Consider the following 27725-nt stretch of genomic DNA (forward strand, 5'->3'; position numbering starts at 1 on the left):
CATAAATGTCAGTATCTAAGTAGCTTATTAAAACAAACTCTTGAACAAGGGTTTTCCTAGCCACATTTCTAATTTACCGGTTGTAATTATTCTTCCTTTCTCTGTGAACACCGAATGAAGATTCTCTGCCTCCGGAAGATTTTCATTAAAATTTGTTCTCGTTTAGAACATGACACGGTAAATTCTCTTCGCATTGTTAAATATTATTATTTTAATGAACTAGTCAATCAGTTATGCCAAAAAATGGACTACTAATGATTATGGAAAGTTCCTCTACAAATCATAACATTTTTAAATGCAGTTTTCAAATGTTAACTATAACCGGTTTTACCGGTATTGCATTTATCAATACCGAAAAACCGGTTTTCAAAATACCCCCCGGTATTGGCATTGACAAGGTGAACATTGACGGCAGTCTCTCAGCATCGTTCACTGCCCATTCAGGAATCCCACAAGGCAGCCTTCTCGGCCCTTCGATATTCCTTTCCTACATCAATGACGTCAACTTCCTGCTTCATCGTATCGACGCATCGGCAAGAACGTCAATGATGTTTACTGCTTGAATGCTCTTTATTGTGCATTAGTCCGCTCCAATCTATTTATATAAGAAGCTTATGTCTGTACCGAAAACCAGGTCTCTGACAGGGCGTCATAGGCTTAAGAGCTAAAAGCCTAGGTGCTACATTCCGTTATCGAAACCTGACCTTCTGTTTTCATACGATAGACTTCGCAGCCAGCTGTTAGAGTACAGGACGATTGCAGGGCCAGTTGCAACGATCCTATTGACTCTAACAGCCTCTCCTAGCCAAGATTCGAACATACGATGACTGGCTTATTAGGCCAGCGTCATACCTTGAAGCCAACTGGGACGCAAGACGCCATAGGCTTATCGATAACTAAAAACAGGTCCCTGACAGGACGTCATGCTTTCGTAGCAATGGGTTGTATTCTCAGTCACCTCACTGGTCGGCTGCTGGACTGCTCGATTATTCAACTGATTGACTAGACTGCTCGACTGAACTGTTTGATTCGATTGATCGACTCAACTGCTTGATTGGACAGATCGACTTGACTGCTTGACTGAACAGCTCGATTTAACTGCTCGAGTGAACTATTCGATTCGACTGCTTGACACATTTGCTTGACTTACTATTCGACCCGATTGCTCGACTTAACTGCACTATTGAACTGCTCGATTGGGCTGCTTGACTGGACAGCATGATTCATCTACTCGACACAACTGTTCGATTCAACTGCTTGATTCCACTGCTAGACTGGACTACTCGACTCGACTGCTCGAATGAACTGCTTGACTTAACTACTCGATTGGACTATTCGATTCGGCTGCTTGACTCAACTGCTAGACCCGATCCCTCGATCAGAGATGCCATATTTTCTAAAAAAAATGTCTGCAACTGCTCGAAAACCAAAAAAATCGAGCAGTTTTTCGGCTACTCGAATTTTCTGGTTTAAAAATAATCTGCGAAAATCTGCACATTTTTTTAGGAAGTCTGTAAAAGTTTAAAGAGCTTCGAACAAAAATCTGCACCAAAACAATAAAAGTCAGAAAAACTGCAACTATCTGCAAATTTATAATGATCTGCAAGACCGTTCCAAAAATCTGGAATTTGCAGACAAATCTGCAAGTCTGGTATCCCTGCCCTCGATTCAACTGCTCGAATGAACTGGTCGACTCAACTTTTCGACTTAACCGCTTGACCCGACTGCTTGACTGCTTGACCAATCGATTCGATTGCTCGACTCAAGTGCTCAATTTGATTGCTCGACTTGACTGTTCGACTCGACTGCTCGACCCAACTGTTTGACTCGATTATACTTGATTCGACTGCTCGACTCGCCTGCTCAACTCGATTGCTTGTCGCGATATCATATGGTCGGTGTTAAATCATACCGGACCAAGTCGCATTATTTAAAAAAATAAGTTAATGATAGCAAACGATCAAGAATTTTCTTAGCAACATTTTACTCTAATCAGACTACATAAATGTTGCAAACAGCCAGAGTTAGAAGATGATTTCGAATTCAGCAAACTTTGAATCCGTTTTTCGCGAAGTCAGAATTTTACCACTCGGTTCTGTCTGACTTAACACCGACCATATGAATCGGTTTGCGGTAGACAATAGACGGTTCAAAGGCACTCATACAAAAAAGCCATATTGCCCGCCCATAGAATCAGCACAGTAGAGATAATGTTTTTATTTAGTCAAATAAAATCCAATATGACCATAAAAACTATTTGTGTCTGTTTCCGGTTAAGACTGTTTTATGTACAACATCTTACATCTATATTATGCAATATAAGAACTCAAAGAACAAAGATACAAAGATTAAACATCTTCGCAAATACTGCCCATGACATGTATCCGCAGTTTTCTGAATTCTTAACAGACATTTATATTTTCCGGATCGTAAGATTCGGGCTCAACTAGTATAGAATATTGCACTTCAGTTTGGAATCCCTGCTATGAAAATGAAGCTAACCGAATCGAGTCAGTGCTACGGAGAGACTTCCGTAGAATAATCCCTTCCAACTGCCAAGCGCGGAAGTGGGTGAGTTGGATGAATTCATCCTTAACCCTCTCTGTCCCATGATAGCACAGGTGCTCCATGACTTCCGATACTAAAATCGACCGATAAAACTTTTGAGGCATTTAAATATGGATATTTTGATTTTATAACGTAGTAAAAACATTGTTTTACAAGGTGTATAGTTACGTTTGACGAATTGTTAATTAATAGCTTTTTTACATGATCAAAAACTGTAAACCACCAAAACACCCCTGGGACAGAGAGCCATTAACAGTGTAGTGGAGGACGTCCTAGGCCGTGTGGCAACGAATCGACGTAACGAATGGTTTGCCATTCGAGGAATGCTAGCAGATTTTGAGTGAGAAGAACGCAGTGAATGCGGCGTAGAGCCACCCGTCAGAATGTGGAGCGATACAAACAGAAGCGAAGGCAGCAAACCCGACTCTTTAAGGAGAAGAAGCGCCACCAGGAGAGGAAGTGACCACATTGGTGTAGCAAGCAACGAAGATGTGCCACCTCCATCGATAAGGGAAGTCCAGCGGCTCAACAAAGCAGCGGGAAAGGATGGCATTGGAGTGGAACTTATTGAAATGGGCCCGGACAAGTTGGCCGGCAGTCTGCATCAACTGATTGTCAAGATTTGGGATACGGAACGACTACCGGAGGAGTGGAAAGACGGGGTTATCTGCCCTATCTACAAGAAATGTGATAAGCTGGATTGTGAGAACTACCGAGCAATCACTATCCTGAATGCCGCCTACAAAGTGCTGTCCCAAGTCAACTTCCATCGACTATCGTCAATAGCCAATAGATTTGTGGGAAGTTACCAGGTCGGCTTCATGGAGGGTCGGTCTACAACGGACCAAATCTTCACCCTGCGGCAGATCCTCCAGAAGTGCCGCGAATTTCGAGTCCCCACGCACCACCTGTTCATCGATTTCAAAGCCGCATATGGTAGCGTAAACCGAAAATAGCTATGAAAAATTTTGGACGAAAACGGCTTTCCGAGTAAGCTTACTAGACCTATCATGGCTGCGATCGATGGGATCCAGTGCTGTGTAAGAATCTCAGGGCGATTGTCGGACCCATTCGAATCTCGCAGGGGATGTCGACAAGGTGATGGTCTTTCCTGCCTGCTATTCAACATTGCGCTTGAAGGTGTTATAAGACGAGCGGCGATCGAAATGCGGGGTCAATTTATCTGCTTTGCTGACGACGTGGATGCTGTCGGCAGAACATTTGAGGCGGTGGAGCATCAGACTAAAACGCAAAGCAGAGAAGATTAGATTGAAGATAAATACGTCTTAAACGAAGTATATACTGGCGGGCGGGACCGAGCGCGACTGGTTAGTGTCATACTTGTCGATGCTTGATGATTGTTGGCTGTGAGTGATGTATTCAACACTGTTGGCTGGTTCGGATCTGTGGAACGCTTCATCAGCAGAAACACTTTCGCCTAGCAAAATCCCGCTTCGAAATTGGCCTGCTCTCCCGGGTACTCCTCTAACTTTTCAGTGTCATCGTACTTTTCAATATCCGCTTGCAGGTCTTGGAATTCACTATAAATTCTGTCCAATGCCTCAAGACGAATCGGAAACCAACTACCACCAAAAGCAATAAAACGCAAAATCAATTTCGATTTATTTTATTTGCCAAAATCTCTAGTCCAGCACACCGTTGCAGCATCAAAGCAACGTAACGTAGGCACAGAGGCCTTCCTACCGCCTCTTAGACGGTTTATCGGTCAAGTAGAAATGGCTCAGCAGTTTCGTTGAAATAACTCCGAACTAATTTTTCCAGGTTCAACCAAGAGTAACATTTTTGGAATTTCAAAACCAATGAGTTAAAAATTGGATGGTGTTTTACAGTGCCTAACGCTTCCGACTTTGGCGATTTGTGGGAGGTAGCAGTGAAATCTGTCCAAACTCATTTCAAAACGGTCGTTGGCAATGCGAGACGATTTTTTGTAGAATTGACTACAATCTTGTTGGAGATAGAAGCCGTAATAAATTCACTTACTTTACTTGGCGTCAATAGGCCGTATGAATAAAACAGTTTGCCTTGCTTTTCTCGTTTAAATCGTATGGGAGCATTTACTCTAACTTTTTTATTCATCCGACCTAATATCTGCAGCTCATGCGGAAGCGTTTTTGGCGTTCCCAGTAGAACCGGTACCAGTTGAATAGTTGGAAACCTCGGAAGAAAGATTTGCCAAATATCTGCAAATTTATACTAAAATTAGCGTCCGCTTAAGTGCAAATTATGTCGCATTTCCCCTCTTACTTCGAGTTTCTACATTGTTGAAAAACTAACCTCATTTCCGAAAATGTTCGTGGTTGAATCTTGAATGGCAATAGTTGAACTTGAGCCAATCGATTTTACCAGTCCAGTCTCATTTGTCTGTATCGCTTTATTCTGCCGGTATTTGGTTTGACTTGCTAATTAGAATTTCTTCTAGGAATAATTTACAACTGAACAGAGTAAGGTCATGTTTTCATGAAACAATAACGACAAATAATTGCTGCTATTCTTTTCTTAGTTCGAAGAACTAGAAGAAAAAAACTTGTTAATTATTTATGACAACTAAACAAAGGCACAGAAGCTCACGAAAGTCATAAATCCTTTTAATTTTACCTAACAACAATTTCATCCCATTTAATATTTTTCTTGGAAAACCAACTGAATTGACTTGGAAAACTTTACGCCTCCTGCGATTGAAAAATAATGATGTCATGAACTGGACCTGATTCTCAACGAAACAGCAGTTCGGTTGAGAACTGCCACGAGACGCATCAAATTGCGGTCAGATTTTGCCCCCAGCAGCTCGGACAGTCAGGCAATGTACTACCGGCACTCGGTATATGTGTGGTTAAGTAGATCTTCAAAGAACGATCAACTTGCTGCTGGATCCAACCAACCAGTCATGTGATCAAGCATCATAATCGTCCACTATATAGGTAATAGGGATTTTACTTCGAAACAGGTTTCGAACAATGTTAACAAAAAACCATCTTTAAAAGGGGAATCCTATAAAACTGCCACTTACCAATTTGCTCGCTAATAAATGAGCATGTCTGTTCGTTCTTATTTTTAGGTGTAGATTTTAATTTATAGCGTACTCCTAATAAAGCTAATAAACTTAATGCTAGTACTTTGCATTTTACAGCCACTGACTGACCGCGGTCGTGCTACACGTTCGATAATAATGACCACAAACTTGAACTTGTCGTTTGATTGTGGAAATTAATTGCCTCTAACATAGATACTACTCAACGGTTCGGCGAACAACACCTGCGTTGTCCGAATCCGGTGGCGTGGACAAAGAAAGTTGTTCTTAAAATGCTGGAATCATACTGTTGATGAAAATCCAACTCCAGCATACAGTTCAAACAGATCCGATGAGGCACAGCCGTGCCTCGATCATGTTGCTATTAAAAACAACATCTAGCTATTGCCATTTATCTTAAACTTGAACTTCACTAGCTAGCCACACTAGCTGGTGCCACTACTGTGGCAAGGCAAGAACTCACACGATCGAGAACGAGAGACGCAGTTGATCGAAATTGGTTTCAAGATCGACCGGTCGAGGAGGTAGACGCGCACTTCGTACCTATGCGTATGTAACCATCGAGCACACTTTCTGAATGGTAATTAGTTGCAGTATCTAATCTAATAATGATCAGTGGGCGACCGTACGAAAGTTTGGGGACCGGATCTTAGAAAAATGACAAAAACACTTACCCATCGGGCGAGAACTCCAGATTGTAGGCACCGCCATACTCGCACGTATTGCACGCATTCCGCTGGTCGTTCCAACTTTTCTTCGGTTCCAGCGAGTAGTAGATCGCACGGTGCACCGAGTCACCATCTCCGAACCGCGCCGGAAAACCGCTTTCTCGACGCCGCAACCACGAGTGCAGTGTCATGATGACTGCGAGCGTTCACGAACGAGTCCCCCACCCGTTCACCAAAAAGTTGCTGGCCGGCTGAAAGGTTGGGGCGGTGACCGCAAAATCTTTCCGCACAGTGGCACAACCGAACAGGAAAGAAAGCTTGTTTGCTTATTTTTTTTCTATGGAAAAGAACGCGACGCGACCGCCCGATTTGAGGTATTCACTGGAGCGTTTCCCACAGCACAGCACCGCACCGTGGATTGCAACTAACAAAACATTACTCAACACTTGCACCTCTCTTTTTCCACCGTTCAGCGTGATTTGTTTTCTAAAAGAACACTTTTCTACGTTAATTTATTGAAACATTCTCTAAAACCAAACAGGAAGATGTTTGAGAAAATTTTTTATCGACTTTTTGACAGCTGGCCAATTCACTCACTTTCACTCTGTATTTTGTTTGACACTTTCTTTCTTCTTTTTGGTCACTCACTCCCGGTTCCCATCAGGAAAAAAAATCTCCAAAGGCACAGATGCACAAGTAGGCTGGTCGAGACGGATAGCTTGTCTGCACAACAATCACCGTTGTTGCCACAGACACAATGTTAGGAAGGAGGATTAATTAAGGCGAGATTCAACCCGGAAAACCAGTTTCGATCCGACCCGTACCGAGTTTCAAACAATTCTAAATCGTCGTATAATCACACAAATCACAACCAGTCTTTGCCGGTTCGATGGATTGCAACGCGTATACGTCGCGTGCGACGTAATTTTGTTGCGCGTAACCATCGCGTTGCGCGACTATGCCGATCAACTTTGATCGACAGTAAACGACCAAATTTATCTGACGGGCTGCTCAATTCGCTCAATTCACCTTGAATTCAAAAATCGAGTGGAAAATTTGGAATAAGATGAACCAGTTTTGGTAGAAACTGTCTCGGTCTTGGACTAATCGTCGCCAATTTCGTCTCCGAACGTCGGCTTCAACCTGATCGAGTCATCTAGCACGTTTGTCCTCTCTATTCCTGGTGCTAGTGGAATTCTTGAAGAGAACCGATTTCACTGCACAATCGAGTGATGTGTCCGGCCCACGTTTGTCTCCTAACTTTCGCCAGATTTGATGGGAATCTCCCCAAGTAGTGCCTGCAACTCGTGGTTCACACGCCTATGCCACTCTCCGCTATCCGTTTGTACTCCGCCAAAAATAGTCCGCAGCACCTTTCGTTCAAACACGGCAAGTGCACGTATGTCTTCCGTAAATACAGTTACTGGTTCAAGTCCGTATAAAGGACTATCGATCTGCATTTTGTACATCGTCAGCTTTGTGCGATGGCGTATGCTCCTTGATCGAAGTGTCTTGCGAAGGGAAAGTAGGCTCTATGGTAGCTTTAATCAGCCGCGTTAGTTTGTCCGGTAAATCCGTAAAATTTGATCCGTAGTTGCACAGACTTCCGTAAAGCCCGCCTGATACTGCCATACGAATTCTCTTGCTATGGGGGATAGTAACGCGAAAAAATCTGAGAAAGCACCTTTTCTAGGTGATGTTGACCAGCGTAGGTAATAACAGCAATCTAGCCGATGACTAGACTGACCAGACGTTCCGGATCATGCGGGACTGTCCCGGATTTGGATGACTTGTCCCGGATTACAGCGTCCCGGAAAGTGTCCCGCATTGATTAGTTTTTTTTTTTCGAAACAGTTTAAGGATGAAAATATAGGAAATTATGTTACATTACATGAAAAAACCTACTGCTGACACCGCTCGTCAGCCGGTGACACCCTCCCTAGTCTCCGCCCCGGGCTCGACCAACCGGCACCTCGAACTCGTCATCTGACCAATGTCGCTGATGATTGTTCTCTTCATCTTCAGCTTTCGCTTCATTATTCCCGTGTGCTTCAATACTGGACGAACCCGGGGACAATTTGGTACACTCAGCTGTTTTGAGATGAACTGAAGTCCATTGTTTTTTGTAGCATGCATGCTGGAACTCCGGCAGGCTATCATGGAACTTATTAAAGGGCAAAAACTCCGTCTGGTCAGGCACCTATCCTCTGTGTATTTGCGAATTCTTATCTGTAACAAAAAACCTGGTTTTTACAAAGATGCCAATGAATCAGATCCCTTGCCAAGTCACGACCTTTTATCACGAACCCGGCTCGCGGTAGCGTTTGTATCGGATTAGTAGAATCAATATATATATAGAATGCCAGTGTCGCTGTTTTACTACAGGACTCATTGTGGTAAACATGATGCTAACAATCTGTATCAAGTCTGTGAATCGGGAACTTCATAAGAGCTTGCTAATTTGCGGTTGTGTTGGTGATTTGTTTTCCCCCAGTTTGAAAAACGTCATGGAAAAACCAACAGCAGCAGCAACAAATAGCGTGTATACGTATACGCGGCATAGTGTGCGTACGGTAGCTGTCAGCAATCTCAATTGTCAAAGTTGCTCATTGTTATTTATCTGTTCTTTATCTGTGCGCTGGTTGGTGCTGTCATCAGTGCGCTCATCGCTGTTTTCATGCCAGTGAAATGTTTTTAAACGTTCTTTTTCTCTTTTCGTCCGGATGAATTGAATCCCACAACTGCACCCTTTTTCACCGATTTTTTCAGAAATTTGCAGCAAACGAAGTTTCCAATCACATTACTTGGCAGCCATATTTGAAATTTTAAACTGGTTGCCAAAGTTTGACAATGAGATTCCCCTTTTGATGAATCTCAGGCACACACACATATGCATATATAATATAAATACATTATCTGAATATGTGTGATGTTTACCACGCGCACTGCAGCGACACTGGCATTCTATATATATTGATTATACTATCGGATTCGAGATTGGTTTTGGGGATATCTGGGAAATTAATCCCCGAGTTTAGCTGAAGTCGGCCTTCTCTGAAGCTTATTCATCATCGAGTCAGAAACATGCATTGCGTTTCGTCACCACCTTGCCGCACAACCCACAATACCGGATTCTAGCCTTTGTTTATTGTTTGAGGCTTCTGTTGGGCCACCCACTTGCTCGCTAACACTTATTAGTCATTGGATTCGCCGTACAGTAGAGCGGTCAGTATTCCGTTTTTCCGTCAAAGCACAATCCGTGATACTGAGATCAGCCTTGAGTTTTCGAATGACCCTCAACCGCAGTTGACGATCAAGAGTTCAACTCCAATGTCTGGCCTGCACCTTGCGGACAGCCAGGAGAGTTTCCTTGCACCCCTCAATTACTCACACCGCAGCTTTTTTAGGATAATCCGTCATTCCCACCAGCTGCCGAACCGACGCTGGTGGATTCTGTCGCTTTTTCCTCCTCAGCACAGGGATCAACTCATTCCACGGTTGTCGATAGTTGGTAAATTCTTCCTCGAGGCAATGCTTAGATAGTTTCCTCGTCAAACCAATCATTTCATGCGCTCGAGGTTGCTGCCTCGTTGACGGCCGAGCGTATCACTAAACTCCATCCGTTTTCGAGGGTCGAAGCATCTAGCTCAACAGAGGAAGGCAGAACTTCGTCCAATACGCGCGAAGTGTTCGGCAACTCACGGGATGTCTAATTGCCGAATGTTTAACCGAGAAGGACGGCTTTGCCGTGAGGTATAAAGCGTCGATAGTTTTGAGCGCACCTGTACTGCTACTAGGTAACGATCTGAGTCGATTTCCGCACCCCGTAAAGAGCGTACGTTGGTAATGTTCCAGAAAAATGAGAAAAACCGGTCATCGATGAAAATATGGTCAATTTGATTCATCAAGGTTCATTGGTCCGGTTTAATCTTCCGCAAGCTTTGAGGATATCTTTACATTGAAAGAAGGTGCCTGATCACCCAGGCCTCGGAAAGCTGCAAAATTGGTGCATCGCTGGCCGTTATCGTTCGTGTTGGTGTGCATGCTATGGGGCCTGATCACCGATCTATCCACATTTTCGCGCGCTCCATGGTGTCTAATCAGGGGGCTGATATGACGTCACATTTTCGTTGCTCACATGAAAAAGGCGGCAAACGTAAAGCGATTTCACAAAACGAATTTAACTAACCATTTTCACAGCTTCTTTTGTTTCGCATCAATTGCCTGCCTGGCATCAGCCATGTGACGCTAAAACCTTGGCTAAAATCAAACTAAAACTAACAAAATTTAACAATTTACACATCCGACTCGGTTGTCAGCTTGAGCCCATCTATGAAGCTGTCAGCTTGGGCCCGCTCTATGTTGGCTACGTTTTTTTTGTACAGGTTGGTATTGGAAGTGTCATTCCCGTGTGTCTAATGGGTACACTTTTCGAAAATATTTGTTGGCTTTTGGCAACTCCGCTCACGTACGCTTGATAGTTCTATACAACAACAATCAAGGGTGGAAATGTTAGCTTGACGTGAATAAAGTCGCCAAAGGCATGCTAACGTTCTTCGAAAGTTGTACCCACTAGCCGCCATTACGCACGCGGAAAGGCCGATACATATTGCTTCCCTGCGGATCTGGGACAAACTTCGTTAAATAAAGAGCACCTGTTTGAGAACAAAAAGCCGCCTACAAAGTGTGAACTTTGTAGTAAACCAACTCCATCCAGGGCAAATGCAAAATTGGACGGTCTCCTCATCAGGTAGTCTCTACAAAAAACATGTAGCGCGAGTTGCACAAATCGCTGGCTGAATTGTCGCATTAATTGAGCGACCCCCCGTAACTGACAACGTCAGAGGGAACGTCAAAGTCAAACGAAGGCGACAGCAGCCGCCGCCGACTGCGAAAGTGCGAACAAAAAGCGTGAAGAAAAAAAAGATGGCCAGCGTAAGTGACGAGGACGTTGCCGTTCCGGATGAAACAGGTAATTTAAGCTTAAAATTGACGAATTTTACCACCGAAAATATCACCATTCGAAAGTGCAAACGGCGTTCGTTTGAAAGAAGGTAAAGTTTGCGCGAAACGAGTGTTTTTTCGGTGTGAAATTTTCGAATCAAAATCGATGTCTGCTCGGCGCGTGAGGCTGCTGTCAGCAGCAGACGGCGGGGCTTCCGCCATTAATTTTCTATACTCAGACTTCCACTCTGTTGCGTGTGTGCTGTTTTGCACTTTTGCTGTTCCGTTGCGTGGAAACCGAATTTTCGTCCGATTGTTATTTTTTCTTGATGCTTTCGCCCGCAGGTCGCCGATCAACGCGTTCCAGACGAGGCAAAACCCCACAGCTAGCCGTTGCCCCAGCGCCGACCAGATCGTCCCGGCGTACCAGAAAGGTGGACGCCGTACCGGAGGAGGTGGAAGAACAGGTGCAGGAGAAAACGGTTGCCGAAGAGGTATGACGAAATTTTATTGTGTGTTTACTTTTTTTTTTCCTGTGTGCTTCTTATGATGATAACAAATGCGAGTGTATGAAAGAGCAAACGTGGCGTTGTTCCGTTTGCTTCCGAGACGAATGAACCACCCTTGCGGGTGGTTTATTTGTCGCAGAAGACTTCGCAAGGGCCAACTGATACGTTACTAGTGTAGTTCTGATGATTTTTCATTAGTAGAATATTAACATGAGTTTAAAATTTCAGATGGACTCGGATGAGCCGGACACAAACCAGGTTATGGAGCAGCTGCAAGGGTTAATCGTTCCAGTTTTGGAAGGCGAACAGCACAAATTAACCGAGGAAGGGGGTTCTACGAACCTATTTGATCAGTTCCATGAGCCTGATGTCGTCGCTGAAAGGGAAGAACCAGCGGAGGAGGTTGTTACAGAAGAAAACCTATTTCTGGCCGATTTGGCTGCAGAAGAAAACGCCAACAGTCTGCCGTCAGCGCGAAGCGAACCTGCTGAGATTGTTATCGAAGATAACGTCTTTTTGCAAGCTGAACTGGAAGCCCAACCGGCGTCCGAGTTAAACGGAGACCGTTCGGACGATGTCACCGGCAGCAGTGACCATGCTTTGGCCGAAGGTCTTGCAAACGGGTTCACCGAAGAAGATTCCAAAAATACAGATCTAGATGCGGAGATGGTATCCGAAGATGAACTGCCCCCACCGGCGCAGACTCAAGTTCAGGACGCCGAGGAGGTTTCCGACGACGAGCTGCCCGGACCTCGGCTGGCCGAGCTACCAGCAGACGCGGAAGTAGTTTCCGAAGATGAGCTGCCACACTCGTCGGAGAAGCTGGTTCCCGAACTGCCAACCGACACGGATAACGTGTCCGATGAGGAGTTACCGGCAGCCAAAAAGGCAGAGCTCCCCGCGGATACGGATAACGTATCCGACGAAGAACTGCCGGCAGCCAAAAAAGCTGAATTGCCAGCTGACACGGATAATGTTTCGGACGAAGAGCTACCGGCTGCAAAAAAGGCCGAGCTTCCGGCCGATACGGACAACGTTTCGGATGACGAACTGCCAGCTGCGAAGAAAGCCGAGCTGCCTGCCGACACGGATAACGTTTCCGACGAAGAGCTTCCGGAAACCAAGAAGACCGAAACCGTGGCGGATGACGAACAACCAAAGTCTAAAAAAATGAAAATTGCACAGGAAACGGTTGAAACACCACCGGTTTCGGAACCAGCAAGCAAACCAGCAGATACGGTGGTTGCTGAAGGCGAATCCGCAGCAAAGCCGAAGGACAATGAAAAAGACAAAAAGGAATCAACCAAGCGAAAATTGGAGAAAGAGACATCGGTAGAAAAGGCGGTCGAAGCACCGGAAAAGAAAACCAAAGTTGATCCTCCTCCAGGTAAACGAAACGAAACTTATTTTCTATTTAATCCATTTAAAAAAGCTTGTTTTTCACATTTAACAGAGCCGGAAAAGAAAAAATTACCCGATTTGGACAAATATTGGAAAGCCGTCAACGATGATTCATCCGATTTTACCGCCTGGACCTATTTACTGCAATATGTAGACCAAGAGGTAGTCAAAAATCCCGTTTAAACACAACGTAATTAATAGTAACGCTTTCCTCTTCCTACTTCTTCACCGACAGAATGACATCGAGGCGGCCCGCGAGGCGTACGACGCCTTCCTGGCGCACTATCCGTACTGTTACGGCTACTGGCGCAAGTACGCCGACTACGAGAAACGTAAGGGCAGCAAGCGCAAGTGCGAAGAGGTAAGTGGCAATCGATTCGTAGCATTGTTTTCATGTTGTTCCTCTATTCTATTTACCTTTCAAAAACCAAAACGAAAAAAAAACGTGATGGCATGGCGTCCGTGTGAGCGTCGTCGTCGTCGTCGTACCCCAACCAGATCGGCCACAGGCCGATCTGGCCTCTGGACTTCTCTTGCTCTTCATTGTGTGTGAATTCACGCGTCTCTGCCTAGCTAGCTCTGAAAGGTCGATCAGAACCGAAAAGAATAGTTTAAAAAACACATTTTCCGATCACAAATGCACTTCACACATCGGCTGGCATCACCAAACACCTTCCGGGGGAAAGCCGCAGGCTACGAGCTGCAATAATGTTACTTTTTTCTATTAAATTTGTTGTCATTATGTGTTGTACAGCTGCCCGGGCTGATTCGCGGTGGCGGAACGAGAAAACTTTCCGGCCATCCGAACCAGCTACCGGGCGGCTTCTATTAGCCAAACAAGTATTGTGAATTATCTCGAACAAGAAATTTTGCCATAATATACAGCGGAAAGACCTATATGCAATCCGATCCTGGATTGGAAAGAAATTGGACATGTGTTTGGACAGTTGATCACACGGCACGCTCAACGGAAACAGGATGTTCGTTCATGAGTTGTGTTGCTTTCTTTTTGTTACTTGATTACTAGCTGGTCTGGCGCGATTCATGACCGAACATCATCGAATTCATTCCTTTGATCTGATATCTGATAGAAGAAAGCAGCAGTTTAGAACCAAACGGGACTAACTTTTCGCGACCAACGCACGGACGGTTTACTCACTCGTTTTAGGCATCACAGATTAGATCAGTGAACAATTGTCATGTTAGCAGTTTTAAACGAGATTGTATTTTACTTTAGAACAAAAAAGCGCTTATATTTTTGGTGATTATTTGTGAGTTTTTAAAGTTCAGGGCTGGCAAAGCAATTTTCTGCTTTGGCAGTCGAGTGTATTTTATTGATACCTACTACTATTATCGATAGAGTGTAAATATAATAGCTTATTTTAACTGGTCGTCCCGCTCTCGCACATACTGCAGTAAGTATATAATAGTTCAGAAAATGAAGTGAATGAAATATGCGCAATATTTAAGATGGGTCTGAGACCCCACTAACTAATCATAACCAACTTTTAACTCCCTATCTAGGTTCTTTAGGTTGTTTATCCTCGAGAAAATTAACACACTTTAAACAGGCCGCTTCACAGAGTTCTTGATTATGATTTCAACGAAAACATCAGGAAATTACGGACTCCGGGGACCAAAAGTGCCTTATTTTACGCCAAGATTACGAAAAATCTCCAGGAGATTAACGAACAATAAGCACTAACACTAAAATACGGTCCCTGCGGAGTGCGGATATTGACTCCGATCACTACCCAAATCGGTTAAACATCAATCCGCAAAAGTTACAACTGATGATAGAAACGAGTAATCAGTAATATTATCAGAATGGTAGAGGAGCATTGGATGATTTTCAAGATACGGGAACAGATGAGACTGTCGGAGGAAATGAAAGAAGTAATTTGTCATCCATAAAAACCTGAGCGCAGATAAAAAGCGAATTAATGAAGGAGTGCCTGTTGATCTGTTACGGAGATATGCGTTCCGTAGTTCCCCCAAACAGCAATAAATCACGTGACGGCGATGTATGACGTTCTCAACGAACATCGAATATTTCGGCGACTTGTGCTGCGCTCCAAGGCGGTTTTTACCTGCAAGGATCAGTACAGATTAATACAGTAGAAGCTTTCGCCTATTAGTCTTATTTTGGCCCACGAATCTGCAACTACGAGCAAGGAAACTGTCGAACTTGACGTAGGCCGTCGCTCGCTTGAAGCGATAGTCGACTTACCAACACCGTTTCGCAGAGCGAATTTTGCGTTGACTGGAATAATGATGCTCTGAGTCAGTTATGTATGACCTGTCCGCTGTCTGACAAAGTTAATCATTGCATCGCTGTTGCTAAATTGGACAGGTATGGTTTTAGCGGCAATTTGTTGAACTGGTTAGAATCATTCTTAACAGGACGAACCCTGATTGTGAAAATCGATGATAAGATTTCCGTTTCGTTCCCTGCTATTTCCGGGATTGCATAAGGTAGCTATCTGGCTCCGCTGGTGTTTGCGTTGTATTTTAACGATGTAATCTATTCGATAGAATGCCTGCGTCTAGCTTTTGCAGATGATTTAAAATTGTTCAAAACTGTCGAATACGCGAGTGATGCGGCGTTTCTTCAACAACAGCTCAATGTTTTTGCAAGCTGGTACGAAACGAATCGTAAGCTGTTTGACCCGACCACCTGTAATTCTGTAATTACTTTTACGAGAAAAAATCAACCGATACACTTCAACTACAAACTCAATGCGATTGCTAACTTTCAAACAACTCGTTTCATTATTGGCCTCTATTCTACATACCGATCGGAGCCGGATCTGATCAGAAATTGCTCTTCGATCGGAATACATCGTATGCTATAACACACGTTGATCAGGACGTTTCTGATTGGAACGAGCTCGATCGGAATGCAGAATGTTGCCAAAGCCTCTAGGGAGCTAGGTTTGATTATGCGAATGACTTGACATGTGAATAATTCAACAGCATTGAATGTTTGGTAGCGCTCTACGGGTCACTAGTTCGAGCGACGGCCAATGAGGAATACTCGCTACGAGGATCGTTACCAACTCATCTGAATCGATACTTTTCAACTTCGCCGAAAAACAACATGCGCCATGGTTGTTTCGGATAACCTGAGATTCCCCCATTCTTCGTCAGATCAACCTGAATGTACCAACGAGATCATTTGGAAGGCTATTCGAGGTACTCCATTTGATATGAAAAATTTGGATATTTTTTATGGGTTACTGATCAACTCGCTGCAATCGCAATTCGAAGACTCAAACAGGTATTCGTCCGCTGCTGGAGCAGGCGAAAATCCATCATGTATTACGAAGAAATCGCCTTGATTCTACGTTCCTATTGGGCCCGTTCCTGCCAGAAACGTCCCGATCGACGTCCCGATTTTGATCGAAACCCAATTTCTCATCGAATTCAGGTGGTATAGAGGCGATTATAACGCTTTCTAAATTCGTTCAACGAAAGCTCTGGCCCAACTGGGCAGGTTGCGATCGCTACAAGTAATTCTGCTAGTAGGTTTTGATTTTTGTGCATCCTACACTGATGACCAGATTGTCGTTCTTGATCTCCGGAGATTATTAGTTCCTCTGGAACTTCAGCGTTCGCTCGGTAGTTGTGTTCGGAACATAAGCTGCGCTAGAAATTTGATCAAGTGGAAGTCAACTTCTACCATGTGTCCTGGTCAACCAACCAGGTTGAGAAAGTCGATGTGAATCAGTGCGTCCATCGCCCATTGCCAGCCGTGTCCCAGTCTTACTGGCACGTGACCAACGATTTCCTCCTCACCAGGGGCCGCTTCCGAGCTCTCTCGGTGTTTCTTCGTCCCTAACACATACTGTCTTCGATGATATTTTTCTATACGCTTTGGCAACTCTTATAGTTTGATAACCTGCAATCTGCCAAAAACTACGCGCGAATACTGGAGGATGAACTGCCTTCTTCCGAGAAGTTAGTTGCTTCAAACCTCAAAGACGGTTAGGGCAGAGTACGCTCGGCCATCGGAGAGGCCGCTGGCGCTTGGCCAAATACCGACGAGCAAGCGACCAGTTAATTACGATGCTGTGGAGAAAAAAAGGCCAAAAGGAGGACAGATCTCGTGAAGAATTAAACACCTGTTAACCTAGGAGTAAACCTCCGAGAAGTTTACCTAGGAGTGCCCAAGGAGGAGGAGAAGCTACCGGAGGAAGGAGTGATTTTTCCCATCTGCAAAAAGGGTGATAGCGCTAGTAAAATCCGCCTACAAGGTTCTCTTCCAGGATCTGGACTCGCGGACCAGATTTTTACCATCGGTTGGATCTTGCGGAAATATCGGGAGTACAAAGTACCCACGCCAGATTGCGGTAAGACAATAAACAGTCCCGTGTGCTATTTAACATCGCCATTGAGAGCGTGATCCGGCGAACGGACATCGAAACCTAGGCTTCGCAAACGTTATCGTTAGAAACGTCGGCAGAAGCAATCTACGGCAGAATAAAAGCAGAGGTTACGAGAATCGGACTAAGAATCAAAGCTTCTAAAACAAATGTATGAGTATAACAGACTCATGAGAGGACAACTTTCCCGTCACCCACGGATGGTAACTGTGGGATCTTCGGTCACCGCCTAGAACAACACGAGTAAGAAGATGCAACGACGCATTCAACAGGAAACTTTTCCTCTGCAAAACTGGCGGTATACAAAACGTTGGCCGGATCCGTAGTCCTTTACGGATCCGAGGTAATAACTTTGCTTACGGAAAGTATACGTGATTTACCATATTTGAATCAAAGACAGGGTGGTCGTGCACTGCGGAAATGCGGGAAAAAGTAGGGAATTTGACGAAAATTTCTTCTAATCGGGAATTTATAAATTACGCTCCAACGTTCAAGCTGTGTTCGTTGCTAGAATGTTACTGGAAGATTTTGAAAGTTCTGGCATCCCGAGCCAACTGTAGTTCGACACTCCCGAATACAATCTCTATAACTATCAGGAACAACTTGGTTTATAAAAATACTCATAATAGATAAGATCAAGATTTTGAAAATAATATTTGCTTTGCTAATGGTTTTTCATGAGTCCGGTGATTATGCGTTATATATTTATTAGATTAGTTAAGCAGTTGTACGGCTTCCTCGTTGTTTCAGCCCGCTCTTCAGCATGCCGTCAGAACATTCCCTCGGAATAGAATGAATCTAGAATCTGAATTAATGAACAACGAGTTAAACGCCACGTCTGGCAAGGCCGTCTGCTAATTCACTTCCTATTGTACCGTAATGAAATCCAGCACAGATTTGCCTGGTTTAGTTGCCGTAACAAGCAAATTCAGTCCCAGATTGAGAAGCACCTTAAAGTGTTACTTGGCTGCCCGAGAAAATGCAGATATTGGCATGCCTGTATTTTCTTCTGCGGTAGAAGGTCGTCGTATATTCTGTTGTAGTTAATGTTTGCTTTGTTTTGGTCACCCGGCAGTGACCGAGTCGAGTATGTCGAACGGCTCGACATACAGATTAGAGCCCTATGATTTTTGAGAATCGTTGCTGATGGTGAGGAAACTATTTTTTGTACTTCGGCGATGAATAAAATTTATTTAGATGAAAATATATAAGATGTACGGTACGATTGATTGAGCGGCATCTTACCAATTTAGTTTCGACATCTGAGTTTTGCTCTAAATTTTTAGCAGTTTATATTTTCTTTATTTTGTAATCGAAAAAAGATACAATTTTCGTTGGAAAATAGGCAAATCGGATCAAGAAAATATCGGTTTTTTTTTGTCAAGGAATTTAGTGGCCACCCTGCAAAAGAGTTACGGACTATTTTTGGCGGTGCGGGCGTATGAACAACGAGCTTTATGGTGGTTCGCCAAAGATTTAGTTCGCTACAGACAAGTATAGAGAACTTCGCCAGGGGGTTCACGAGCCAAAAAAGGTAACCGCTAACTTAGAGCGATCCTCATCATAACATAAGCAAAGCAAAGCCATGGGTATAAACGTCCTACAGGACTTGACTCTTCTTTATCGACAGATTTCGCAGTCGGTTATTAGAGTACAGAAAAATTACGGGGCTAGGGCAAAGATAATATTAACTCTGCAGCGACACCGCTCAGTCGAGATTCGAACAAGAATGCTGGACGACCGTGCAGTGAAATCTGGTCTTTTGAAGGTTTCCACCGGCACTAGGAATATAGAGGACCCACACGTGTGCTAGGTGACTCAACCTGGCTGAAGTTGACTTGTGAGTGTCGAGACGACTAGACGACGAGTAGCACAAGACCGAGTACGAGTCACCGCGGCTCTGAGTTGCTAGAGAAGGAGGAGAAGAAGTTGAGACAGTTCCCTATATCGGTGTCACATCTCACGAACGTAACAAGTTATACGATGTTGAGTTGAATTGGGTTGACACTGAATCACAATCTTGTAACTTCTATTGTCCCGATGCTTTCCATGTTATCCAAGAAGTATGCATATCCAACAGAAATGTTAAATGGTAAATTTGAAAGTGCATCCTCTGACCTCAGGCATCAGTTGGACCTGTTTTGTCGGCAAACCAATCATTTTCTGCCGGAGCTGATTTCGTTTAACTGTATTGAACGCTGTTTTGAAATTAGTAACGTGTTGTAGTTTGTACTCCGGTATTTGTTTATCCAGCCAGATCCTCAATATGAGTCTTCCAGTAGATCTCGTCGTGCCGCCGCTCGCATGATGCTTTTGGAATGGGTCGTCTTGCTCAGTCATCTCACAGCTTTTCAGCTCGCTTATTTCATCTTGAAAGTCACCGATAGCCCAAGGATTCGTAAGGAAGTGCCGAAGAAATGTCGGAAATACAACGTGGCCACGCATCACATATTTCTCGATTTTGCAGCGGAACATGATACAAACGGTGGCGGATTGGTAGTTGAGTTCGTGTATTTCGGATCGCTGATGAATGACCGCGGACAACAACACTAGTAAGGAGATACACCGGTACATTCAAGCAGAAAACCGAGAGAGTGGCAAGGGTGTATGGATCAGAGGCAATACTGGAAGAGATTATTATCGTACATGTGGCGAAAATCAGCAGGCGATGGCAGGCGGCATACGTCAGAAGAATGGGAAAGTGGAGTCCAACGTGCGACTAGGTTGAAAGCGACTTGCGACTGCTGTCTGAGACACCACAGAAATCCGCGATGAGTGGACCAAGATCGAGCTGAGTGGACACAACGGCTTGAAACAGCATAGCCATCCTGGCTCCTCTGAGTTCTTGTTGGTTTATGCTGTCATAAAAGCAAAGCCGTGGGCTTAAACCATCATTAGACATTACCCTTCTTTATCGACAGACTTCGCAGCCGGCTGTTAAAGTACAGGAAGATTACGGGGCCAGTGTAATGATCCTACTGACTATCTCGCAAGCACCGCCTAGCCGAGATTCGAACATACGACGACTAGCTTGTTAGACCAGCATCGTACCTCGAAGCTAACTGGGCGGTTGCTGTCATATGCTGTTTTTATTGTGTGGGACAATGATTTGGGAAAGCACCTTGTGTGTGGCTGTGTGGCATGCAGGATCAGGGCTTCGACCGATCCTTTTTTTCTACCGCAGTCACACCAACGTGCATTCAAGTTCACCACGTCCGTTTGGTGCTGGAATATGAACACTATGCATAACACAACTGGCAGTTTGCTCAGTCAAACGCCGATTGCACGCAGTAGAACGAACGCGTTCTAAAGCTTTTTAACATTTTCGTTTCGATCAAGTTGCCTTTACCGTTTGGAGCAGCGAATGACTGCAAAACAGTCAAATGACTGGCAGTCACCACTCTAACGAAAAGCAACCGCACAATCGTATGATTCAATACTACAAAAAAAAAACAACCACTACATGTGCATGGAAGAAGTCGATCGGACTCTGTCCAATACAAACGAATATTTTGCTTGCGTCGGACTGACGTCCGGGTGACAAACTATTACTGTGAGCAGCCGATTTGGAGACAAAAAGAGAAACGAAAAAATACGTCATAGTATGCTTCCAATCAGTTTGCAGTTCGTATTCTCAAAGCGCAAAGTAAAACGGGAGATCGACTGTTTGCTTTTGCTGAGATGCCGCATGAATTGTAAGACGGTAGCAGCGCAAGCGGCAGATTGACTGGATTAAAAAAACAGTCAAATGATCGTTCAAAAAGCGGAGTTTGAATGCGGAAAGTTTGCATTCACGGCAGTCACATTCAACTTGCGATCCCTTTCGAAGCCCTGTGCAGGATAGCCGACTACTATAGCTCGACTGTGGCGAAGGGTTTCAGTTGTCCCAGTGGATGAAAAAAGTCAGGCAACTTTTGTTGGCGTATACCAGTGCAGTGCAGTTTTTTTTTTCAAATATCCATAAAATCGACTAAATTTCGTGAACGCAACTCTCAGTTGCATCCCATTTGTTTAGAGACTTCAAGGCGGCGTACAATTCAGTTAAGCGAAATGAGTTGTGGCGGATTCGAACAAAACTAATTAGGCCGATACGTGTCATCCTTGATGGTTGCACGTCAAGCACCATGTGTGAGTTATCGGACACATTTGTTATGTTAGATGATTGGAAGCAAGGTGACGGGCTGTCGAATCTACTGTTCAACGGCATAGCTATCTGAGGTCCTGCAGTCTGCAAGTTCTGTAATCGGTCCGTTGCCGAAAAAATAAAGTTAGTAACTGTTAACGCGCATGCGAATCCAGTAGGATTACTCGAACAAAATATTAATGTTGAAGACACGAGTCGTTTACAAAAATATATTAAAGTATTAAAGTACAGTTCTTGAAGGTGTCGAAAGTTTTTGCAAGGGTTGTGACTTGCTGCCTTCTCTAGATAAGTGGTTAGGTAGTGGTTTATGAAGCCGTGATAAATGGTGAATTCATGACACGCAGTTGCGATTACCAAACTTATTGTGATTAGGCTGTAAGTTATTTCACGCAGCGAACCAACAATCAGTGCTGACGACATGTCTGCATTAGAAAAATGTCTGAGCCTTGGTTCCTGGTGTCGGTTTGCGACCTTTCTTGATAAGCCGATTGTGCCTTACGAACGGATGTTTGCTCAAAATAGTTTCCGAAAATGTAGGAGAATGTTACGGAAGCTCCTCAGATTTCAAATCCACCAAAGTTGCGCAAAGCAGAGCTTGGCAGTCCGCTTTCTGTGGGGACAATGATGATAACTCCGTTGAGATAATGTTCAGTGAAGGTATCAAGCAGCCTTTCAGTCCACCCATTGAAACGCCACTCTGAAAACGAAAATGATTGATTGATTGATTGATAGCCACTGGTAGAAGATATTCAATACTGGTTAGCATAGTGGTAGGAACACTTAGTTCTCAAGCTCTCTGATGACGATTTTTTGGCTTGGAATTTTTGGAGTGAACATCGGTTTTCATTTTTTACCGCACTCCTGTACTGCCGATATTCGTATAACCGTCACATTTTCTATGGAGTTTCCTATATAAATGGGACTGTTATGCGAATAGCGGCAGTGTATCACTTGCAGATCCTGAAACGAGCATTGTCAACGTTTCATGCCCGTAAAGAACAACCGGTCTAATGAGCGACTTGCACTGAGTACGCTTTGTATGGGAGTTTAATCTTTTCAAACGCATGCTTGTGACGCTCATAGTATCGGTTACGCCGACCAGCATGTACTTTGTTTTAGGGGTATTCAGCTTCAATCCAATTTTGTTTGCTTCGCGCTTTAGGCTGGTGTACCGTTCAACCATCGCCACAGGTGTTCTGTTGATAATAATCATGTCCATATCCATGCTCTTTTCGGTCAATGGTATCATACGCAGCTTTGAGATCAACGTGTGTGCGAGCGCTGAATTCACGGCGTTTTTGGAGGATCTGCCGTAGTGAGTTGATTCGTTTTTCATTCGTTCATCAACGAAACTGGTTTGGTAAATTTCCACAAATCTGTTCGCAATTAGTGATAGTCAGCGGAAAACTATTTGGAACACAAACTAGAAGATTCACATCGTCTTGTAAAGTTTCAAAGGTTTTTGCTTTTTTTTATATCTGAACGATAGGGAAAATTACAAGATCCTCATAATATCTTAACGTAACTGGAAGCTTGCGACTTCATTCCAATGCATGAAAAACGTTCTTCCCATCCTAAAAGATCCTAAACACAAGTTAGTCGGGAACCAAGTAGGTCATGATGACAAAGTCGAAAACAAAATATTAAACTGCCAGCATATAGGTACGGCGTGTATCCAAGCAACGGATTGGTTTGTATGAAACAAATACATTTCATTATTCATGGCCGTGGTGAAAACCATTTTTAATTTTACTAGGAATCCCAGCGCAACAGCAGCAGCTCCGGCCGGAGCGGCGCCGCGGCCAGGCCTGGCCAGGCTGCCGGTGTGTGAGAGAAAGAGCTTAACAGAAGAGACGCCAGTAATGCAAATAATCACCATTAATGTACTATAATAGGGCACAGAGCATAGCTTGATTTGTAATTTATGAAATAACCCTTTAGGAGTAGGAGCTCAGATTTGTAGGGTTTTCGCCGGTTAAAACTTGCGCAGCCTCACGCACCTTCCCAAAACAAGACTTTAGTCGACCTAAAAACGTACCAAAATAAAAAAAAAGCTCTCACCTATGTAAGTGCAATGAGATAAGTCAAATATTTACAACGGAAATTCTTTTTCCGCCATCCGTCTTTTTTTCTTTCTTTCTTTTCTCTATCTCTCGGATGATGGCTGCCTCGGTAGGTGTTCGAGCGGGGACTGAAGGCGATTCCACTGTCGGTCGATCTGTGGATTCACTATCTGACTCACGTGCGGACGAATAATGCCGACGATGAAACGCTGATCCGGTCGCAGTTCGAACGGGCACTGGCCGCTTGCGGGCTGGAATTCCGCTCCGACAAGCTGTGGGAGGCGTACATCAAATGGGAAAGTGAAGCGAAACGGACGGACCGGGTGGTGGCACTGCACGACCGACTGCTAGCGACACCCACCCAGGGCTATGCCAACCACTTCGATCAGTGAGTTCTAACATGACTTGATTTGTTTTTTACTTTTGATTATTAATTTGTGGGGAAAAATTGCAGTTTCAAAGAGGTAGTCAACACCTATCCGGTTCACACGCTGGTCAGCAAGGAAGAGTTTCTCGAGCTGCGTGCGTACGTGCGGGAATCCGCTCGCAAACGGAAGGAGGAAAAGGAAAAGAAACGTGCCGGTTCGCACGATAAAGACAAAGACCGCAAAGCGGCGGACAAAGAAAAAGACAAACATGACGAGCATAAGTCGTCGTCGAAGGGGAAGGACAAACGCGACAAAAGTCAGGAACCGGAGCCTAAGGAGAAGGATGAATCAGCGGAGGGGGCGGACGCAAAACCGGAGTCAACGACGACGAAGGAGGACGAAAAGGAGAACAAAGAACCACCGGTGGAGGAAAAATCCGACGAAAAGATGGACGTGGATCCGGAGGAGGAAAAGGAAGCCGATGACCATGTGAACAGTCCGGAGGAAGCCGAAGCCATCAAGGATAAGATTATTTCTCGCAGAAAGAAGATCCACAAGGCGACGGTCGCGGCCGTGACGGCCCGGTGGACCTATGAGGAAGGTATTAAGCGGCCATATTTCCACGTTAAACCGCTGGAACGTTGCCAGCTGAAGAATTGGAAAGAGTATCTCGATTTTGAGATTGAGCAGGGGGATGAAAAGCGCATTCTGGTGCTGTTCGAGCGGTGTTTGATAGCGTGCGCGCTGTACGACGACTTTTGGCTCAAGTTGATTCGCTATCTGGACGGCCGGTCGGACGAGCCGGAGATGATTCCACGGGTTCGGGATGGTTACGAGCGTGCCTGTACCATTCACCATCCGGACAAGCCGAGTCTGCACATGATGTGGTCCGCCTTCGAAGAGACGCAAGGCAACGGGAACAAAGCGGCGGAAATTCTTGCCAATCTGGAGAAGGTCTGTCCGAATCTGATGCAGGTCGGGTACAGGCGGATCAATTTGGAACGTCGTCGGGGAGATTACGACAAGTGCATTCAGCTGTATCAGAGCTATCTGGCGCAGGCCAAGAACCGGACGATCGCCGGCAATGTTGTGATCAAGTATGCACGATTTCTCAATAAAATCAAGAAAGATTTGAACGGGGCACACGAGGTGCTGCGAAACTATCTGGAGAAGGATTCCTCTAACACGCGCGTCGCGCTGCAGTTGATTGATCTGTGTTTGCAGCGGGAAAATGTGGATGAGAAGGAAGTGTTGGACATCATGGATCAGTTCATGTCACGCGACGGCATCGAACCGGATCAGAAGGTACTGTTTGCTCAGCGGAAGGTCGAGTTTTTGGAGGATTTCGGTAGCACAGCCAAGGGTCTGCAGGAGGCGCAGAAATCGTTGCAACTGATTATGGCTAAGGCGAACGAGGCGAAAAAGAAGAGGTTTGTTGGTGTTTTTTTTCTCTTTTTAGAAATAATTAATCATTCGCGGGTTTTTTAGGGAGCAATCACCACCGAAGAAAACCCCCGCGAAGGAAACCTCCTCGACGACCGCGGTGGCCGGTACCAGCTCGACAACTAGCTACGCCGCCGGAAGCTACAGCTACGCCAATCCGTCGTACTACGGAACGACCGCCACCCAGTCCAGTCAGTATCAGTACGGGGACAGCTCATCCTATGGTTACAGCACCTGGAATCAACAATATTCCCAGCCCGGCTACGGCGGGTACAACCAGTGGGGTGGTTACGGAAGTTATTACTAATCTCTTCGGATCTTTTACCCAACCACACCTTGCTTCTTGGTTCTATAACACAACTTGCATACAAAAAAAAAACATCCGTAATATTGTTTTATAGTAGGATTAAAACTTCAACCTTATCTTATTCCTTTGAAAGAGTCACGTTTGATTTATCGTAAAAATAATAGTAGAAAGGGACTTAAAAGCGCAGAGTTCTGCCCACAATTTGAAGGTTAATTTTAAAGCATACGGACACACACACACGAGACACACATACAAGACCATAGAATAAACAAAACACTGGCTAACAACAGCTGAACAATTGTTTTTGCTCATGTTTTTAATTTCTCGCTTCTCCTGCTGCTGGTCCTCCCCCAGTTAGGGGGAGGAGGGAGGTGGAGAAACCCAATATACGTGTTGTAGCAACATAACGCACGATAAATATTTTTAGAAAGGGGTAATCAAACAAACAAAAAAATAAATGCATCGATAGAATGATTTGGTTGTTTTTATTTACACAATGAAAGAAAAGGAAAGTCGGTTCACTACTACTCCATCGGGACGATGTTACAACCGAGCAGACCACGGCCGGACCAGCTCTTCGGTGTCAGTACCAAGTCGACCAGCTTTCCGCCGTCACGCCGAACCCGCACGGGAACGGTTTTATTCTCGCAATTTCGCACGACAACGGCGATCTGTCCCAGATCGCGAAAATTTCCTGCATTAACCGTTCCAAACTCGATGATTTCATCCCGCAAAGCAATTCCCTAAAAATTAAAAAATACTCTTAAAAGGTCCTCCGGACCTAAACGAAAAAAGCAAACTTACCGCTTCCTGTGCGGGAGACCCCTCACTAACGACGTTCACTTTGGCGATCGGTTTAACTGGCCGCGTGGCCGCCACTTGGCGGCTACCTCCGGCGCCATTTTCCGCCTCCAACGGCGGTATCGACTGCAGTTTGGTCGAGCCGGGATGTTCCTGCCGCTGGGCGGCCGTTTCGCCGTGCACCGTGTGCAAACCGTGCTCGATCTGCTTCATCAGAGCCTTAAGGTCATTCTGGAGGCAGATGATTTGATGGCGAGCCTGTCGGACCTGGTGCACGTCGATGTCGTTCCGCGGGTAACCGTCGCCGTCCACCAGCGGGTCGTCCATGCCGACGCGATTCTGAACACGGGAGATGAACTGAATGACGAAGCTTTTTTTTAGGTTTTTCTTGTTAAGAACTTACTGCCTGCAGGATTTTTCCTTGGTCGTTGATTTTGGCCTCGATGGAGTCTTTCTGTTTGATCAACTCCAAAACGGCATCGCGAGAAGTCGTCGAGGGCACAACCATTGCTAAGAACGATTTGGCTCTTGGTCTTAAAAAGAATTTAGAATTTGTTTTGGTCAAATAGAAAGACGCGCAAAAACACGAGCACAGAGTATAATGCAAGACGAATGATAAGCACAATTTTGACAGTAACTTGTTACAAAACAATGTTTCGTAAATATTTACGTTGCATGGAGTTTATTTTGTTGCACGTTGGAACTATGAAGAACAAAGTATTATGTCACGCCAAATTGTTGCTCCGTTCCCACGGTTCCCACACGTGCTTTCGTGGTAAAAGGACATTCGGGCGGTCGGTAAGACCGGTAAGACTGCCAACTGGAAAACACGTGTTTTAATAGGCGATAATGTTACCGCCCGGTTAGTAAACGGAAACCCGTACCTGTACATAGTTCGGACACTTTCATTTGATTTTGCTGGGTAAGTGTCCAAATTATGTAGAGCTGCTGTTGGGGTCCAAAATACGTTGGTTACCTTACTACCTACTACCGTTTCGATGCTACACGGAAGTGTCCCCGTTATTTTTCCGCGTTAGTTCCCGATCTACAATTGACCACCAAATGCAACAGCCAC

The 27725-nt window shown here is 44.7% G+C and overlaps 3 protein-coding genes across 4 annotated transcripts in view; 1 reads left to right on the forward strand and 2 right to left on the reverse strand.

Moving 5' to 3' along the window:
- Positions 1 to 6859, reverse strand: part of LOC128736009 (DDB1- and CUL4-associated factor 10 homolog) — a 47896-nt gene extending 41037 nt beyond the window's left edge. The window contains exon 1 of the mRNA XM_053830495.1: positions 6292 to 6859. Coding sequence (XP_053686470.1) covers positions 6292 to 6476 — 185 coding nt within the window. The 5' untranslated portion in view covers positions 6477 to 6859. The remainder of the gene's footprint in view (positions 1 to 6291) is intronic.
- A 4352-nt stretch (positions 6860 to 11211) lies between these two features.
- Positions 11212 to 26312, forward strand: LOC128741471 (pre-mRNA-processing factor 39). Of its 2 annotated transcripts, XM_053837356.1 has the most exons (8): positions 11212 to 11257; positions 11575 to 11723; positions 11967 to 13125; positions 13192 to 13301; positions 13375 to 13500; positions 23845 to 24119; positions 24186 to 25529; positions 25588 to 26312. In XM_053837356.1, exons 1-8 carry the CDS (start codon positions 11212 to 11214, stop codon positions 25847 to 25849), a joined length of 3471 nt encoding a protein of 1156 aa, XP_053693331.1. In that variant the 3' UTR covers positions 25850 to 26312. The 2 variants fall into 2 exon arrangements, with proteins under 2 accessions (XP_053693331.1, XP_053693415.1); XM_053837440.1 differs by lacking the exons at positions 11212 to 11257; positions 11575 to 11723 and adding an exon at positions 11839 to 11912.
- Positions 26313 to 26314: 2 nt separating this feature from the next.
- Positions 26315 to 27208, reverse strand: LOC128741734 (26S proteasome non-ATPase regulatory subunit 9). The gene is made up of 3 exons (XM_053837772.1): positions 27054 to 27208; positions 26654 to 26989; positions 26315 to 26592 (listed from the first exon to the last, which is right to left on the reverse strand). Exons 1-3 carry the CDS (start codon positions 27156 to 27158, stop codon positions 26374 to 26376), a joined length of 660 nt encoding a protein of 219 aa, XP_053693747.1. The 5' UTR covers positions 27159 to 27208; the 3' UTR covers positions 26315 to 26373.
- Between the last annotated feature and the right edge of the window lie 517 nt (positions 27209 to 27725).

The sequence above is a fragment of the Sabethes cyaneus genome, chromosome 1 (genome assembly GCF_943734655.1).
Source record: "Sabethes cyaneus chromosome 1, idSabCyanKW18_F2, whole genome shotgun sequence".
Lineage (NCBI taxonomy): Eukaryota > Metazoa > Arthropoda > Insecta > Diptera > Culicidae > Sabethes > Sabethes cyaneus.